Source organism: Balaenoptera borealis (genome assembly GCF_965194805.1).
Source record: "Balaenoptera borealis genome assembly, chromosome: 8".
Classification (NCBI taxonomy): domain Eukaryota; kingdom Metazoa; phylum Chordata; class Mammalia; order Artiodactyla; family Balaenopteridae; genus Balaenoptera; species Balaenoptera borealis.
The window spans coordinates 71,669,958-71,689,023 of NC_138865.1; the positions used below are offsets into that span (position 1 = coordinate 71,669,958).

General features: G+C 33.9%; 1 protein-coding gene across 2 annotated transcripts in view; it reads left to right on the forward strand.

Moving 5' to 3' along the window:
- Positions 1-550: 550 nt before the first annotated feature.
- LOC309634091 (putative COBW domain-containing protein 7) overlaps positions 551-19,066 on the forward strand; it is a 47,006-nt gene continuing 28,490 nt past the window's right edge. Inside the window, exons 1-6 of one of the 2 annotated variants that reach the window (XM_082403691.1) lie at positions 551-827; positions 4,561-4,647; positions 6,498-6,594; positions 7,732-7,823; positions 13,811-13,870; positions 15,057-15,094. In XM_082403691.1, coding sequence (XP_082259817.1) covers positions 671-827; positions 4,561-4,647; positions 6,498-6,594; positions 7,732-7,823; positions 13,811-13,870; positions 15,057-15,094 — 531 coding nt within the window. In that variant the 5' untranslated portion in view covers positions 551-670. Of the gene's footprint in view, positions 828-4,560; positions 4,648-6,494; positions 6,595-7,731; positions 7,824-13,810; positions 13,871-15,056; positions 15,095-19,066 lie in introns of those variants that run through there. The other variant, XM_082403692.1, reaches the window with a different exon arrangement.

A 19,066-nucleotide genomic window follows, 5' to 3' on the forward strand; every position in this document is an offset into this window, starting at 1 on the left:
GATGAGAGTGTCATGCACTAAAGAATATAATAAATGAACTCAGGGTACCTGAGTCCAAATAAAAAATGAGAAGATAAAATAAATAAAAATAATGCATGTACGTGGTAAAAATTTGGATATACATGTAAAATATGCAATTATAAAAAAGAAAAAAGTTTCACTAGTTCAGGCAGAAAAATTACAATTACCTTTGCAGTGTTAACAGCTTCCCATTGTTTCTCCTATGAATTAAAAAATTTTTTTTAATGATACTAAGAAATGTCAAGTTGATAAAGCCTATTCCTCATGAGAGCTGTTTAGGACAGGCTACTCACTTCAGGTTCCAACCACCTGGGACTCAACCCTACCATCAGCCAGCCATTAGCTTTTAAGGCTAAAGGCGCACACAGAGACGGCGTCAGGTCTGGGCCCAGCAAGTCCGCCTCGCTCGGGTCCGGTTCAGAGAACACGCCCCAGGGACCAGCCCAGTTCCCCTGGGGGCGTGTCTAAGAGGGGAGGCGGTCCTCAGCCGGAGACCAGGTAATAACCGTGGGCGGCATCAGGAGGCGCCACGCGTCGCGGCGTGATGACGTCAAGCACGCGCCGCGCGCTTAGCGTGCGCAGCTGCGGGCCGGCGTCTTGATCCCAGGTGTTTGCTCTTAGGTGGAGGTGTGCTGTGCTGTTTGCCAGGATGTTTCGTGCTATTGGCTCTGCGGATGATGAAGAGGAGCAGGCGGAGGAGGACTGTCCTGAATTGGTCCCCATTAAGACGAAGCAAAGAGAGGAGAAGGAGGAAACGTCTGGCCCCGGCGCTAAGATCCCAGTCACAATTATCACCGGGTATTTAGGTAACTAACAGTCCCGGTCAGAAAATGCAGTGAACGCTGTTGTCCTGTGAGTTTGAGGCTGACGGTGCCTGTTCTCCTTAGGCATCGGGGCCTTCTGGCCGACAGCAAATGTCTCTGAGGTAGGGGCTGGGTCACTTGCTCCCCGACTGGGTTGCTTTTCATCTCAGAGGTTATGCTCAGAGCCCTCTAAGTTAGGGTCACATTTATCAAGTGAGATTGAAAATTAGCCTCGCATTTTTGAAACTAGTTCTGGCTTTGCAGTGTGAAGCACGGACCCGCCCCTCATTATGCATGTGACCTCTAACAAGTTACCTTGTTTTTCTAAAGTTCACCTGCCTCACTTGAAAACGGAAATAGTTCCAGTCACCTGTCTGCCTTTGCTTTTCTCTTCTGCTTAGTGGGGCAAGAAATACCTACCGTATAACTCTGTTCCAATTAGAGTGTAACCTTTCTGAAAATGCCCGACACCCGAGGACCATTACTCAGTATATTCCTCTTCCTCACGAGCCAGTCTCTAACAGCCTTTCGTGTAAAGTACTAATATCTCAAACATTTTTTTTGAGGTCTGTTTGTAAAGTACTGTAGGAGAAAGAGTAAGAATAAAATTACTGTGCCCTCAAAGGCTATATTTCTCAAACTGAGGACTTTCAGGAGTTCATGGGATCACTTGAATTCATAGCTTTATAAACAGTACAATTTCCTGAAGGACAGTTTACGTGCTTACACTAGAGGTACTTTACTGGAAAAGTTTGAGAAGTATTATTTTAAAACTTTACAGTTAACTAGAAGGGCTAGAATAAATACCATATTAAAAGTGTGGAAAAAGTTAAGAAATGTAGATAAAGTGAAACGATCTGGGAAAATAATACCACTCCTAGATGCTGCTGGAGACAAGTACAAACTTGGTGCACCTGAGGGCCTTTTACATAAAAATAGGAATTAAATCACTGGCATTTCTCTTTTGTTGCTTTGTAGACTAAGTTTATTTTCATTTTTACTCAGGATTAATTTTATAAAGGAGTTTATTTATTATTAAAGGAATTTCCCACTGTTATTCAGAGGCTGCTCTACTGCGAAGTTGAGCACATTTCTTGTCTGAAACAGTATAGTTTAGACTTGCCCTCCTGTCTTTCCCCATTTTGCTCACTGTTAGATCAGAAGAGCATTGGAGATAATGGTCTGAAGCTTAGGAGTGAGGACTAATGCCAGCAACTTTGTTGCTGAATCTAGGGGATAGTTTCCTTACTTATTCTTGACCATTTTCTCTTTCTTGAACTCTTGTTCCCTTGGTTTCCATCACATTTTTCATCAGATTTTCCACCTGCTTTTCTGGCTTCTTTAAAATTTATTTTTTTCCCTCTCTGTCCATCCTTTTAACTTCATACCCAGCTGGTTTCTATTTTGATGTCCGGCAGACATGTCAAACTCAGCATGTATAAAACTTCATCTTACCATCCCATCATGAATGATGGTTGCTTCTGTGAGCCCAACCATCTGGAATATTCTAAAAGCTTCCTAAATGGTCTTGAGTCATGGTGCCCTTTAATATATTCTGTATTTGAGCCTTAATGATCTTTATGAATGTCAATCTGATTTTGCCACACCCTTCAGTGGTTTTTATTTGGGTTAAAGTTCAGATTCCTTAACATGAATTACAAGAGCTTTACAATCTGGCTCTTGACAACCTCTTCAGCCTGCGGAACTGTGGTCCAGCCACACTGAACGACTTTTACTTCTACAATGTGCCAAGTGTTTTGGCCCCAGGAATACTTTCTTCTGTTAGTCCTCTGGCTAGATGTCCCTCTTAGGTGCTCCCTGACATCTTGTACATCTATTGAATGTGTCATCCCGTGACATAATTGCCTCTTTATTGCTCTGAATTCCACTCCTTCTCCCACTTCCTTTAATGTTTCTAAGCTTCCTGAAGGTAGAGAGAGTTTGTCTGTGTCTTGTGCATTTTTCACCAAGGCTCAGTATAAAATCTGGTCCATAGGAGACTTTTGACTGACTGAACTGTGTCTTAACGTCTTTTGCTTCATAATATGGTTAATTATGAAGCCCTAGTAATTCTATTAGGTCTCCTACATCCACCCCTTCCTTTCCATTTTCACTGCCACTGCTTAGGGCAGCACTCATGCTCAGGGCACCTGTCTCACACTTGGACTGGTTTTAAGAATTTTCTCATTGCCATGTGTCCTTAAGTTCTGTCCCTTCCATTCTAAATGTCAACCTTTAGTGATATTGAGCTTCCTAAAGCCCGCTAAATACAAGCCTTCCATCCCTTTGATAGCTTTATATGAATGTGACCCCAAAAAGTTGAAGATATTAATACTCTATTACTCAGTAAATCCCTCCTAGTTATACCCTAGAAATCTTGTAAATGTCCTTCAGAAGATGTGTACAAGCTTACCTGTAAAAGTTCTTAGCAGCACTATTTGTAATAGCAAAACACTAGAAACAACCCAAATGCGCACCAGCAGAAAAATAGGTAAATAAATGACATATTTATACAGTTGAACTACACTAGTATGTGCATGCAATTAGGGTTTGTTTGTTTTCTTGTTTGTTTGTTTGTTTTCCCCTCCATGGACTTTGGTATGTATGGTTCACAAGACAAAAGTTTTTCTTCTGCTTGAGCTGAATCTATTAGGTGTAATATGCCACCTACTGGATAGAGTTAGCGTAGCTTTATGAACTTTTCTTTCCTAATACTGATTATTGTGTCTTTTGTTAACATTTCCTAGGTCCATTCTCCATTGTATGTGTGTGTGTGTAATCAATTTTATAGATTGCTTTAAGCATACTAAAAGTAGCCATATAGACATTCTGAATTTGTGTCTGGTTAATGATGAATGTTAAAATAAAAGAAAGGTCTTTATGTGTAAATTCTGGGGAAGTAAACCATATATTCTTGACTAAGAACCATTGTCATCATGTGAAGGGATTTAAATATTTTATGTTTTATAAACTACACAAGTACTTTATTCCTTAGGAGCCATTACTTCAATAATTCCTTATTTAATAGAAAATTTAGATGCCCTTACATTAATTGTGTAAGTTATATAAAAGGCATATTTTTTTTGTCATATGAGGTCAAAGAAATCTATGTGACCCACCTTGTTGGAATATTTGTAAATATTTATAAAATTTTATGTTAGCATAAAGCATTTTTAATAGTTTTCAAAGGATACTTTAATCTTTTCCTCTAGAATCTTCTCTTACCATTGTTAAATAATATTTGAATAGCATGCAAATTTTAAAGAGTGTTGGGACTCTTTATATCTTTTTTTTTAAGACTTTAATTTATTAATTTATTAATTTATTTTGGCTGCATCGGGTCTCAGTTGTGGCATGTGGGATCTTTGTTGAGGCACGCGGCATCTTTAGTTGCGGTGCGTGGGCTCTTCATTGCGGCGCTCAGGCTTCTCTCTAGTTGTGGTGTGCAGGTTTCCTCTCTCTAGTTGTGGCGCGCGGCCTCCAGGGCGCGTGGGCTCTGTAGTTTGCAGCACGCAGGCTCTTTAGTTGAGGCCCGCAAGCTCAGTAGTTGTGGCACTCGGGCTTAGTTGCCCCGCGGCATGTGGGTCAGTTCCCTGACCAGGGATCAAACCTGCGTCCCCTGCATTGTAAGGCGGATTCTTTACCACTGGACCACCAGGGAAGTCCCTTTATATCTTTTTTTGTGTCTTTAAAATTAGTCTTTGAATTTTGTTATTAAAACCAACATATTTTATAGGTGCTGGGAAGACAACACTTCTGAACTATATTTTGACAGAGCAACACAGTAAAAGAATAGCAGTGATTTTAAATGAATTTGGGGAAGGTAAGTAAAGTTCAGTAAATGCCATGCTGCAAGAATTTATTGGACAGTTAATTCAACTGGTGAATTGATATTCCATGTTTTAAAATGAAAATGCAAGATATTATAATGTGAACACATTGCTGTAGATAGTTTTGGAAAAATTAGATTCATTTATGTCAAGCTTTATTTTGTATAGATTCGAGATATTGAAATCAGATAATTTCTATAAAATTTTATCTTGTTTAACTTTAGAATTCATACCAACAGAATTAAATTAGATTTTTGCATAAAATAAATATCTCCAGAAATAAAAATCTAAGGATATGAAAGAAAATCTTTCAGGAAGATTTTTGTACCAACTAGGAAGTTCCTTTTGTACTGACTGTATTGTATAATTGCAACTTTTGAAAAATATTTGAAAATGCTTCAGGCTTATAAGTTTATCTTGTTGAACGTTTATTATTCTGCAAAGCAGTTAAAACAGAAGATTTAAAAAATAAGTTAAACATGTGGTCTCCATCCTCAAGCAACTTCATTTATCTGTGAAAATATGTACATTTAACATTCCAGTTTTTTTGTCTTTAATATTGAACTGTGTTTAAAAAAATGTATACAGCAGTGTTAGACACAATTCTCTGATTTCTTTTATAAGCTTTTCTTCTCAAGTGTGAATTTTAATAAAACTCATGTTTAGCCAAAAAATATAACTTCAGTTGGGGTATTTCTTAGATTATACTTTTTTTTCAGTTACAAATTGGTAAAGGAGCTAGGTTTATTAACAGGATGGGAGGCCTGTTAGTTGAACTTCATTTCTGGTTTTAGTAAACTGAAGATAGTTTCAATAAACTACAGAGTCCTGTTAGACAAAAATAAAAATCCTAAGATTTTTTAATCATAGTTTTAAATTCTAACTTCTTATTAACTGATCTTCTGTCGGACACTGATTACATTTATTATTATTTCTTACTATCTTCATTCTTTCTGGACCTTTTTTACAACTTTGTCCTTTACAACATTTGTTATACTTTCCTTTTCATTTTATTAATGTTCTCTACACCCTGAATTCTGTAGCAGCCCCTTTCAAAACTCTTTTATCATTGTCTAACTGAAGTATAAACAAAAAATATATGTAAGTGAAAAATTATTCAGGTTTTTTTTGTTGTTGTTGTTGGTCATTTGCTTTACTGGACATTTAGAACTCTTTCCTGGCTTGGGTATGTTTCTTTACTGGAGGAAAAGTAAGACTTTTAAATCATTCTTATTTGATAACAAGCATCTCAGGCTCTCAAATATACTTTATCCTTTCTCAAGTAAGCATTGCTAGGAAACGTATGTGTATTTGATTAAAATTTAATTTTTAAGTGAGCACATTGGTACCCTGGCCAAGCAAAGCTTCCTCAAAATGAACTAAGGGTATAACTCATACATACGGGGAATACTGAACAGTCTGTCTAGTAGACACAGAAACAATTTAGAGGAAGAATGAAAACATAGGTAAGAGATTGAAGGGCATATAAAAACCAATATATAAACATACTGGTCTATCTAGAGAGTTGGCCATGGACAAGAAAGAACGCCTTTAAAATAGCTACTTTATTAGGAAATGGGAGCAGGCTAGTAAGAGGCCTAAAGAGGAAGTAGATTTTACACTTGCCTCTTTAGGGGCTTAAATTCTCTTAAAGAAAGGAAAGCTAAAATAATCTAGAGTAGTATAGTTTAAAATATTGAGGCAGCCTGAATAGAATGAAAGAATAAAAGTTACGAAATGTATTGTCTGCTTTGAAATCTGCTCCATTATTGAGTATACTCATCTTTGTTTTTGGCTGACTAGTGGACATAATCTAAAGAGTGCTTCTTGTTAATCATTCTAGGAAGTGCATTGGAGAAATCCTTAGCTGTCAGCCAAGGTGGAGAACTCTACGAAGAATGGCTGGAACTTAGAAACGGTTGCCTCTGCTGTTCCGTAAAGTGAGGAATGTTTTTACTGTGTGCTTGTTGGCTTCTGGAAATGTTTATTGGTTATATTTCTAGCTTTGATTTCCTTATGTAAATTAACTGAATCTACATAATCTTCTTCACTGTATTTTCAAGTAAATGACTTATTAGGATGCATTTTCTTAAAGCATTTCTTGATGCCTTGTTTTTCTATCTGCTCTAATGCTGTGGTCCTTTTATTGAGTTTTTTGTTGTTATTTTTGATGTCAGGGTTTAATTAATAATCCCTGTGGTGCATGAGAGTCTCATTTAATGTATAAAAAATGATTATTCTGAATTTAATAAGTCATTGGTCTTATTTCCAAGAATTCAACCTCTAAAAACAAAAATAAATGACCATGAAAAAAGAGAAAAACCTCACATCCTGTTCCACCAGTTATAGTTGTTTCCAAGGACAGTGTTTTATTCACCAATATAACAGCTCTTAGAAAAGGAGTGACACGTAGTAGTCACTCAAGTGTTTGTTGAGCAAATTAGGAAAATTAATACCCGTATGGTTGATTTTGTATATTCTAGTGAATTAAATTTCTTCTACATCATTTACTATCTTAGGTGTTTGAGTCAAGTGTATTAACAAGGCTAAAACATAACAGATTTTCTTAGACAATTAAAATTAAGTATTTTCTTGCACTTTTGATATTATTAAGAAAAAAAGGAAATTAAAGCCTGCTACCCTAATTCAGAACAGAATTGAAAGGTATTTAATTGTAGTGTCCCTTTAGCTGTTATATTAAGCTACTGTAATTCCTAAATTTTGTCATTTTCTATATTGATTTTTTTCTTTCATAAAGCTATAAAAATAACAGGTTCTGACTTACTTTAGTCAGGTATATTAAAATTCCCTCTGCTTTTAATTTTAATAAAATTAAAGTATTAACTCATCAAGTATCTGATTTCTTGTTACCTGTCAGCATATATGCATCCATTTCCCTCCCCTCCCCTAAACTGTTAAATACTGGATGGACATGTTAGAAGCTTGGGACTGAGGTAAATTTCCACATGCCTAAAGATATCTTTATCCCTGGTTGCTAAATATATTTTTAAATGTTTGTGATGATCACTTTAAAATATTCAGGCAATCAACGTATATCATGTTTTGGCATTCTCCAGGGACAGTGGCCTTAGAGCTATTGAAAATTTGATGCAGAAGAAAGGGAAATTTGATTACATACTGTTAGAGACCACTGGATTAGCAGATCCTGGTAAGAAATGTCATTATTAATAACCAGAATATAGTTCTTAAACATTTAAAAATAAGTGGACTAGAGAAATATCTAAAATGAGTATTAAAGCTTTACTCTAAATTAAAAATTTTTTATTTTGCTTTAAAGGAGAAAAAATACTGAGTCGCATGTTTCTTTGGCAGATGAATGATGATCAAAGTGTTTGGTACTTTTAACATGCTAATAAAATTTGAAGTTCTATCGATTAGGGTTATTGGCATGAACAAAAGTTGTTAAAAATTAGAAAAATCTAATAAAATGTAGGGAAAAAGGAGACATTCTACTTCTAGTATATATTTGGTTGGTTCTGCTCTACAGAGATCTTAATTCTGATTGCTTTTTAATCCAGTTTTCGTAGAGGGTCATTTAGAGATATCTAAGGACTTTTGGAGTTAAATCCGAGAAATACTTATTCCCTTTAAATTAACTGTTAGCATTTTGTTTTTCTACTATTAAACGTGAAATAATTTTATTTGTAAATATTGTCATAAGGTAGAGAGTTACATCAAGGCTTTTTTTCTGGTGTGCAATTAATAATGATTATCTATGAAATTTTTACCTCTGAATGGAATTACATCCAAACTTCCCTGTTGAAAGCTACACAAAGTCTACCTGTTTCTAACAATGGGTTTCTATTCCTTAACATCTTTATTCCAAGTATGCAGAACATTTAGTTTTGTAAGGCTGACCCATACCATTATTTCTTTTTTGATCTGGGTCTATGACATTGCGCCATAAAACCGTATTAAAGAACTGTTTGGGAATAATTTATTGAAGGGGTCATAATTGTTTAAAAGAAATATTGGAGTGTACTGAAGGTTCAAATGTAATCAATTGTTACTTTATTTTGAAGTATTATATAATAACATTGTCCCTATGTTTTCAAATTAGGATTGAGTTAGGCTCTTTTGGTCCTTATAGTAGGCATGGATTTTTCATACATTTTCATACATTTCCAAGAGGTCTGACTGATGATAGGACTTGGACCATTACATTGATGTTAAATATTAATTTAAATCTGGTCAGATGGGAAAGTATATCGTGTGCCTCTTTTTGAAATAGAAAATATCAGTTTCTTTCATTGTAGCCACTGCATAGAGAAAAATTCTTGTAATTTTGAGAGTAGGTGAATTTACTAAAACACAGTTTAGCTTTTCAGAGGAAGTAAAAATTAAATAAAAATCTCAGAGAAAGCTTTTGTACAAATTGTAGGTATAAACAGTTTGATGTTTCTTCTTTCTTTAGAATAATGATTTTTATTGTTTGGGTGAAAATGAAACATTGATCATTAAAAAAAAATTTAAACAGTAACTAAGAAAATACAAAGAAGAAAGTTAAAAAAAATGTTGCCCTATATCTCACTACTGTAAAATACAAGCAGGTAAATTTTATTCCAAGGATTTCTCCGTGCCAGGGCTACTTGCTGTGGTATGTTGAATGACAGCATCAGCCTCAGCTGGTAGCTTGGGAAAAATACAGATTCTTGGGCCTCATCTGAGCTCTATGGAATCAGAATCTCTAAGGGTGGGACCCAGCAATCTGTTTTTTTTTTGTTTTTTTTTTAGAAAGAAATAAAATATGTCAACTTTTAATTCAGAGATAACCACTATACAGTTAGAGGTTGTATACTTTACAACAATACTATATGTGCTGTATTGTAAGCCAGCAATCTGTTTTAGTAAGCCCCCCAGGTGATTCTTACACATGCATAAGTTTGGGAAACCCCGCTCCATGTGTAAATATGCAGAAGTAATTTTATAAAATAGGATCACATTCTTTGTGCTATTCTAAATAATTATTAATGTAGTTCTACTTGAACCTAAAAGAAGAGAACTTGAAAGAAGTGAAAGAATTGCTGAATGTCAGATAAATGCTTCTTCACTGTAAGAGATATGAGATAAGAGATAAGAAAAAAAAGAAAAAATTATAAAGAACATAAATTGGACAAGTTATTTTTTAAACTACGTGTTTAAATTTTCAGGGTTGTACCTATTGACTCTCTGGCATAAAGGATGAGGGAATTAAAACACTTCCACCTTCTCCCATTTGGTTTTGGTTCATTGTATTCTTTGCTATGTTGTCAAGGTTTCCAACATTTATATTCTGTCATACTTTGTTTAGTCCTGTGTTTAAACTGTTTTACCAGCACTATGGCTCCTCCATTCCTGAGTTGATCAATCTCTTGATTGACTGAATTTCATGGTCAGGTAATCTTTTCAAGTTTCAGTGCTGTATTCCTTTAGATCTTGCATACTTCATTGCTTGAGAATGCTTGTCTTTTTTTTTTTTTTATATACTTGAAGGATTACTTGGCTAGGTATAAAATTTTCGTATCACAATTTCTTTCCTTCAGAACTTTGAAAATGTTGCATCATGATCTCTTAGTATTTTTGATTGGCTGGATTTCCTCGTGCAGTATTTTTCTCTTTTCATTGGGAAGGATTTGTGAGTGCTGTATTGAGTTTCAGTGCTGTTGTTTCCTTTAATGTTTGAGAATGTCTGCCTGTGGTTTTCAGTCTTGAAAAACAACTTGGCAGGAGGTAATATCCTCAGAACACTTTCGTTAGAACTTTGTGGTCATTATTTTATTATATTGGAGCAATGAATTTTACTGTAGAAAAATCTGATTTTTTTCCTGCCTCCTTGAAAGTGACTCGCTTTTTCATCTAAAATGCCTGAAAAAAATTTTCTTTATTTTTAAAGTTCAGTAATATAACCAAGATACATCTAGGTGTCATTCATAATCATGTTTTCCTGAATTACAATATACTCTTTAGTCTGTAGGGTTAGTGCTTCATTTAGGGATATTTTCCTTATTTATTACCATGAAGAATTTTTCTGTCAAATTATTGTGTTCTCTTCTTTATGACACGAATTTTTCGTATGTTGAATTTTCTTTTGTTCTCCATATTTATTATCTTCTAATTGTTTTGATATGTCTTTTGCCTCTGCATTTACTGTAATCATCTCAAATCTTCATTTTTGTCCATAATTGTTTCCACCAATGTCTGTTGATGTTTTAAATGAATTAATTGATTAAGTAATGGTACATTGGCCCTAAGTTTTATTTCTTTAGCATTATAAACTACCTTTTCATATTATTCTGTTTTATTTTGCTTTAGAGCCTTTTTTTTTCTTTTTTTAAAGCTCTTCCCTTTTTTAAAAAAAATAGTTTTACTTGTTTCTTTTTGATCTTTATAAAAAAATTTTAATTTATTTATTGGCCATGTCGTGCGGGATCTTAGTTCCCTAACCAGGGATTGAACCTGGGCCACGGCAGTGAAAGCGCCAAGTCCTAACCACTGGACTGCCAGGGAATTACCTAGAGCTTGTTTTTAATTAAGATTATATTGTTTTTATCTTTCTTATTATAAAGAAGCCCTTAGGAATTTTCTTTGGTTTCTTCAGTTATGTTTCCTTCCAGAGCAGGTTCTTTGCCATCTATATTCCCCATTCATTTGTTCATTTTTTTCTTTCCCTCCTTTTATCTGCTTTTTGCTTCTTTTAATCTGTAGTAACATGTGCATAGTTTTTTCACCGTGTTTATGCTTGATGTAGGAGGCTCAGAGAACTGTCTACTTAGATGTGGTGTTCATGAATTTTTTAAATACCCTACCCATGTTACCTAAACTTGTTTTTCTCTTGAGCCATAGTTTGAAAGCTGGGTATTGCTGGGAGTGGGGATGGGGAAGCAGAGAGAGAAGAAGTGATTGAGAGAGCCAGATGGGCAATATGATTTTTAGGCTCTGCTCTCCTACAATACCAAGTGTTCCCCTCCTGTATTAGCTCAAACTACTCATGAATAGATTTCCCGTTCCTTTTGCAGGGACATCCTTGAGCTTCAGACTTCTCTCTTCATTTTGCTCTGAGCCCTAGAAAGTGACCCCCTCCACTGAAAGTGTGGAGACGGTTAGAAAATTTTACCCTTGAAGTTTCTTTGTTGGCTTTTTCCTGTATTGCTTATTTCTCCCTCAGTTCTACTTCTCACCATTTTGAAAGCTATTTCTGATAAATATTAGGATTTTGTAAACTACTTATCTATAACCTCTTGTTGAGTATTGAGGTAGAATTAATGACTATCATACATCACATAGAACTTTCTGTCTTTTATTTTTACTATCACCCAAAAATTATGGCAGGAAGTTGTATATTTGGTTGCTGCTGATAAAATTTGGCTCTCAAAATTTTATTTTGTTTATTTTTATTTTTTGTTTTGTTAGGTTTTGAAGAAGGGAGATTCTATAATTTAGCTCAGGGTTTTTTAACCTTGGTACAAATGACATTTTGGGTTGAATAATTCTTTATTTTAGGAGGCTGTCTTGTGTATTGTAGGATGTTTAACAGAATCCCTGGCTTCTACCTACTACATGCCAGTAGCATTCATGTAGTTGAGATGACCAAAAATTTCTCCAGGCATTGCCAAATATTCCCTGGGGAGAAAAATTACCCTGGGTTTAGAATCACTAATTAACTTCATTCTCTCGTCTTTACTCCCCCTGTTAAACACCTGCATCCAAATTTTAAGTAGTTCTTTCTTTTGTAGTCTGGTAAGTATTAAGCCAAAGATACACATCAGATTTAGAATAAAAGCTCTAATACACTCTTACAGTTCAACTTAATACTAGGCAAATGTTAACCAACGGACTTATAAGCTCTCCGAATAGAAATCAATGAATTTAAAAAAAGATTTATGTACAATGCTGGGAATTTTACTGAGTGAAAAAAATTAATACTTTAAAAAAACAACTTATTGTTTGGAGTAATTATACTCACAATAGATTTACTTTTCTCCTTCATTAATTAAAATCATGTTGTTAGCCAAGTAAGTGAAGAAAATTCTTACTGACAATTCAGTTGTTTCCTGTTTAGAAGACTGACACTCTCCAGTTCTAAGCTAAATAATTGTCATGGTAAAGTAATTTCCTTGAAAAGGACAGGCATTGATTCAGCCCCTGTTACTCACAAATCCTATTTCAGTCAAATTGGAAAACTATTAAGTTTTTGGGAAAAAATCAATAGATATCAGGAAACCATTAGATCTTGTGGCCCTTGCTATATCCTGCATGAGTAATCACTGTAAACTGCTGACAGGTATTTCATTGTTGACACAGAGTGATGCTTGGGAGACCACATCTCGTCAGGGTAGGTGGACGGCTTTAGACATTGGAATGAGTTCAGTTATCCTTGTTTTTCCCCAGGACTCATCCTTTTAGACAGCTCTGTCACTAACTGGACCTGTGATGCTTTGAAAAATCAAATTCTTTCTTCACTGTCAGTTTTCTTTTTTCTTGTGTTGTGGCATACTAATCAGGGTGTGTGGTTTGGTATTGAACCAGTTTCTGTCAAAAACAAGTTTTAATTTCTTATTTAGAAATTATTTTTTCTCAATTAAAAAAATTTCTAAATTTTATATCAGTACTAATAAATAGTGTAAGGATTTATTAGTAAGGCCATAGAGTGTATAATTTTACTTTTATTCTTCTGTAAAACTTACAAGTAAATTTTAAAAAATTAAAAAAAAATTTTGGACAAGTGATTTTGGATTTATCTATGTTTTGCTTTGCTTTCCTTTAGGGAGATAATTATTTGTGAACTGTATGATTATTATATTCAGGAGAGAGAAAATAAAAATAAGACCTGTGTGCACACAGCCATTCTGCCCAAATTATTTGATATTATTTATTGGTAAATTATTATGGCATTGGTAAAAGCTTGATATTGGGTTTGTATGTAATAAGAGTTGGTTTTTTTTGTTTATTGAAGTAGAGAGAGGGGAAGAAATGGGTATAAAATAGTAAATGGTTCTATCACTGTAACTTCCTTAAGAAGATTGAAAACCCATATTTAATTCATATATGTGTTTGCCTGCTAATTCCATTGGGGCAAATTAAAACATTATGGATAGAATTTTGTTTCCTAGTTTGAAGAAATATTTTTATTTGATGAATATTATCATATATTTTCAGGTGCTGTAGCTTCTATGTTTTGGGTTGATGCTGAATTAGGGGTTGATATTTATCTTGATGGTAAGTTTAGAAATGAATTTTTAAAAAAATTTTCAAGTTAAATGTTAATGTTATGGTTAAGATCATTTTTGTTTATTCATATTATACTTTAAATTCCTTGTATTGGTACTCTTTTTAAGCTTGTTTAGTTTGGTGATGAAATAAGTCTTTGTTCATACTGATTCTAAAGCCCCAGACAGTAGTAGAACTAGATATCAATCATAATATCAGCTACCAGTTTAGTGCTTCCATTAAGGTTTTCCTTTTAAATACTATGTAGATTTTCTATATTCCCTGTTGTTTAATTTATGCACTTAGTATATATTAGAGCTTTTTATTTTAAATAACATATATAGTATGAGGATCAAATTTCTGCTTTCATTTTCCCTTAAAGATAAGAATGAAACAAAGCCCCCTACCCCTTGCTCTCTTTACCATAACACTTTTGGGCAATCTTATTCATAGACTTCATTTAAGACATATTAGAAACTTTCTGGATTAGGCAAATATGTTCCCTGCAACACCCCACACCTGATTCTTCACCTTTCTGTAGACCATATTTTTCATAGACTAAGGGGTGAACTTTAAGAATTTCTGAAGCTGGGCCTCATCATTTGGCCCTAATATATATGGAATGTAGCTGGTTAAATTCCTTAGGCGTCATCAAACTCATTCTGCTGTTGTCCTTTGAAAAAATTATTTAGCATATAAATTCAGAGACTGCCAAACTAATTGATCATTTGGAAACTTAGGTACATCTTAGATAAAACAGTTGTGAGTTAGATTGGTGAGAGATATTCTAAGATGCCTCAGATTTGTTAAGCAATAATTTAAATAAGAAAAGTCTCGATTTTGATTATGTGAAAATAAAGATAAGCTGTCTTGTGTAATTTATCACATTCCACTTTATATTATGAAATCTGTCTCATGTTTTGGATTGTAAGCTTTTTAAAGGCCAGAGAAATCTTATCTTCCTTTTTGTTTGTTTAATTTTAAATATTTGTTTTTATTATGTCCCATCTAGTGCCTTAAAATAGTGCTAGGTTCATGTTTGAAATGCATCTGCTTACTAATGGAATTGAATTAAATTGCTGTGCTGGCAAGAGAAAAACCAGTATTTTATTGAGAGACATTTGTGAACTGAAATAGGCTAGTTTTAATTTTAATTCTTAAATTAAAGATGATTTAAAGATTTATTCCTTTGTAGGTATCATAACTGTTGTGGATTCAAAATATGGATTAAATGTAAGTTGAAAGATTGCTATGAGTTACTAATTATTTGTTAAGAGCTGGTTATATGGGGATTGATTTTATTATTTTTTCTATGTTTGTGACTGTTTGAAATATCCTTAACAAAAATATTTTTCTACTGTAAATATAAGATAGTACTTTTTAAAATGGCAGTAATATTATCAGAAACTGTGTGTGTTAAGCCAGTGAGTTACATTTTTAATTTAATATATCATATTTTGGAAGTTTAAAAAGCATGAAGAATAATAAAGCAAATACTTATGGTAAAAAAAAAATAGTTTTTTTTAAAGTATCCTGAACAATAGATGAAATTTATGTGTGTCTTTTAATTATTATTTTGTGTTTCTAAGTTAAATGTTTATTTTCTGCTTCTCTGGCTTGATGTGATAAAAGTTTGAAGTGTAATATTTTGTAATAAGGATAATACAGGATAAAGTTTGGGTATGTGTAACCCCTCACTAGGATTCAGCCCCAATGTTGATAAGCTTTTCTGTTTGATAGAGGAAATTGAGCTTGATAAAGCATATGAGAGCTTAGTTTTCTTGTTAAACTGCTGTCAGACACAAGCTGCAGATGATTGAGTTTTTAAAAAATATACTGCTTTCCCATATTTTGAAGAAATCAGGATTTATGCCTAGGTTTACGGAGGAGAAACTCTCCTTTAAAAGGCATCTTGCTGTGAATGTTTTGCGACTAGCAAGGTCCGGAAATGCATTTAAATGAATTTCAGTTCACAAAATGCACTTAGTAAGATTTTAAAATGCATATTGCCGCGTAAAGTAAAGTGGTGTTTCTCAACTTTCCAAGTGAAAAATTACTAGAGGCAGAAGAGAGTGAAATTATCCTCCATCTCCTGACCCAGTCTGGCGATATGAATAGTGCCCAAAGTAATCATTTCTTAGAAGTTCAAATTTAATGTTTAAAAATTCATGTCCATTTTGTATTCTACCCGACAATATATCTGAATTTCTTAATTTGAACAAGTTTGTTTTTCTTCCAAACCTTTAATTAGGATGGCAGGCTTGTCAAATGGTTACCAATACCCCTTGATTGGCCCTTCAGTTCCCTCAGGGATAGAGCACCCTAATTTGAGAAGTTTGGGAGATGAATCCTTTTTAGATTTTTAAGTCAAAATTTATTAATAGTCTTAAGAACCAAAGAAAGACCCCAGATATTACAGTTTTTACTCAGAAATATTCCAACTGTTCTGAAATCATGATATTTCTAGCAAAATGTTTACAGAGGAAGCAAAAAAAAAAAAAGTCAAATTCTTCACTCTGAGTGTTTATTAAAGGGCATGTTTGAATCCATCTCCTATATAGATTTATTGCCAAATTTGGGTTATCTTCAGGATGGATAGTAGGATTTTTTTTTTTTGATAGACTTACAGTACCAGACCCAAAATCAAACTCTTTATGTATTTATGATTATGGGAATAATATTATATGTATATTTGGATGTGGAAAGGAGTTAAATAGAATCTACCATGAGTGTGATAGAGACCAAAAAAAAAACAAAGCAACATTCTGAATAATGCAGACACAGCAAACGTTTAACCCCCTCCCACCTTGATAAAACATCTTAAATTATTAAATCAATATACCTACACAAAACTGACATACTGTCAGGATAATGGAAACTTTAGATTTTCTACGTCAGGTGCCAAATAAATAACTTTTCCTTTATATGAAGGATTTGCCAACTTGTCTAATTCCTCTGGTTGCAAAGCTTGACCCCAGTAGCTGCTTGTGATTCAGAGAATTCTGAGGCAGTACAAGTAATGACACTTGGATAATGGGCAGCAATTTAAGGGTGTCATGCTTCACAGAGCCAGCCCATCAGAAGTAAAGCTGAGAAATGGTACCTTGTGGCCAGCCAGCCAAATTGAAACTGAAGTGGTAATTGATATCATGGGCTATCACTCTAATGGGATTGTCACCCATTGATCTGAAATATTCATTTTTTAATCATGGGCAAAGAATTGGACAACTTCAAATGACAGCTCTCTATTCTCAGGACTTGACACCCAGGCTACTGACATTGTCCTTTTCAGTTCTGCAAAAGTGACAGCATTTAATGCAATAGAATCAATGAATGAAGTTACACAGAAAAGGTCAAGTCAGAGGTTTCTTTTTGGTTCTTCTGTTATATTGCACAAGCTGTTGAAACAATTCAGTCCGAAAACAGTTTGGCTTGGAAAAGACCAGAAAAATAAATAGACTGACATTATGCAATAATCTTTTCTTAAAAGCTAAAATAGTGTTAGATCTATAACCAATCCATTGGAAAGAAATAGCTGCTGCTTCTTTTTTTTTAAATGTCACTGACATCTTTGACACTAGATTTCTTTCCACTTTGGTCAACAACAGTGTTTCTTTCTTTCTTTCTTTCTTTCTTTTTATCGGTCCAGCTTGTTTCTATTTCTACATAAAAGCCCTTAATGAAGTTGTGTCATACGATGGTGTTATTTCAAAGGATTCCTTTCTTTCTTACGCTGTGCTAAGTTAGAGGGTGGAACCTTAACCTTTTTGATATGTTGGATTAATTAGTACCAAAATTTTTCTGGTCTTTTTCTTGATATATAAGCAAAAGCCACAGTCTCTAAGCAGAGATGAGGAATCCATTGGGGATATACACACACAGACACACACAATATTTTGAAAAACATTTTGCAAAAATTTTTCCTTCCTTGCCTGTACAGGTAAAATAGAATGTCACAATTTCCATTTTTTCACTTTGTAAATGGGAGTCATCTGACTTAATGACTAATGTTGTATTATGTGCTACTGGAGAATGTCCTTTTGAATAGCAGACATTGGTTTTAGTCTTTTTGCAAAGTTTGACTTGGGAAGGTAAGAAGTTGCATAAGGGAAATGGGCTGATATCCAGAGAAAATAAATGTTAGTGTGCATTTATTATTTGTTTATGTTTGTATAGCCTTCATATGTGCATAGAACAGGGACATTTATCTCTTCTGCTTTTTTATATGTTTTATTACATGTCATATTCTTAATAGAGTTGTACCTATTGGCAGGTTTTTATTTTGGGGAATTTTAACATGTTTTTATATTTGATACTTCTTGACTTCCTAGAGGTCATGAAATGTTAGTCCATCCCCGTTAGCTTTGAGTGAAAATTTCTAATCTTCTGGAGATTAGATTAGATGCATTAAAAACATGAGTTACTTTGTGAAAATATTAATATTATTTTATTAGTTACATTTAGGTATGGATAGTCAAAAAAAAAATCTCTAATTTTCTTACCATATCTTTTTTATACACCTCCAGCTCACAGCCAAAAAGTCCCAAATTCATATATAAATAAATCTTACAAAAGGTCAAAAATACAATATTTTGCTAATATTTCAAAAATTTAAAAGAACTTATTATAGGATCATTCAGAGACAGATACCTTGCTAAAAATACATCTTTACTAAACAGATTTACTGCTGAAAAGAAAGGGAGTTGTTGCTTCACCTTATGTAGAATTTTTCAGATAACAACATCCATGTATCTGTGTCAACAAATAGGAGGTGTTAACTAGAATTCATTCAATAAGTATTTGTTGAACCTGGGTGCCAGGTACTATTCCTGGGATGGTAATAGCCCTTATTCTCTAGAGGACGTAATGAAAGGATTTGTTATAGCCTCAGGCCAACAATAATTAGCAAAAATAGTAAACTTGGTCTTTTGACAGGAAACAATTTTTGATACAATATTCTTCAAGTTCTGTGATTTCCATAATTTCAGAGTGGGTCTGCAGTTGAATTTATAAGGTTGTACCTAAAGTGGAGATCAGTACATCATTACTCTAGTTTTAGTTTAGGCTAGCTTCCCTAAAAATAGAATTTGGCAAACTTTTAGAAGAAAAAAAGTTTTTCTCTATGGATTTTACCAAGACTATTAAATAAAATGATTACCAACTTGTTCTTAGGTCCCAAACTATCCAAATACCTTGATGATCTAC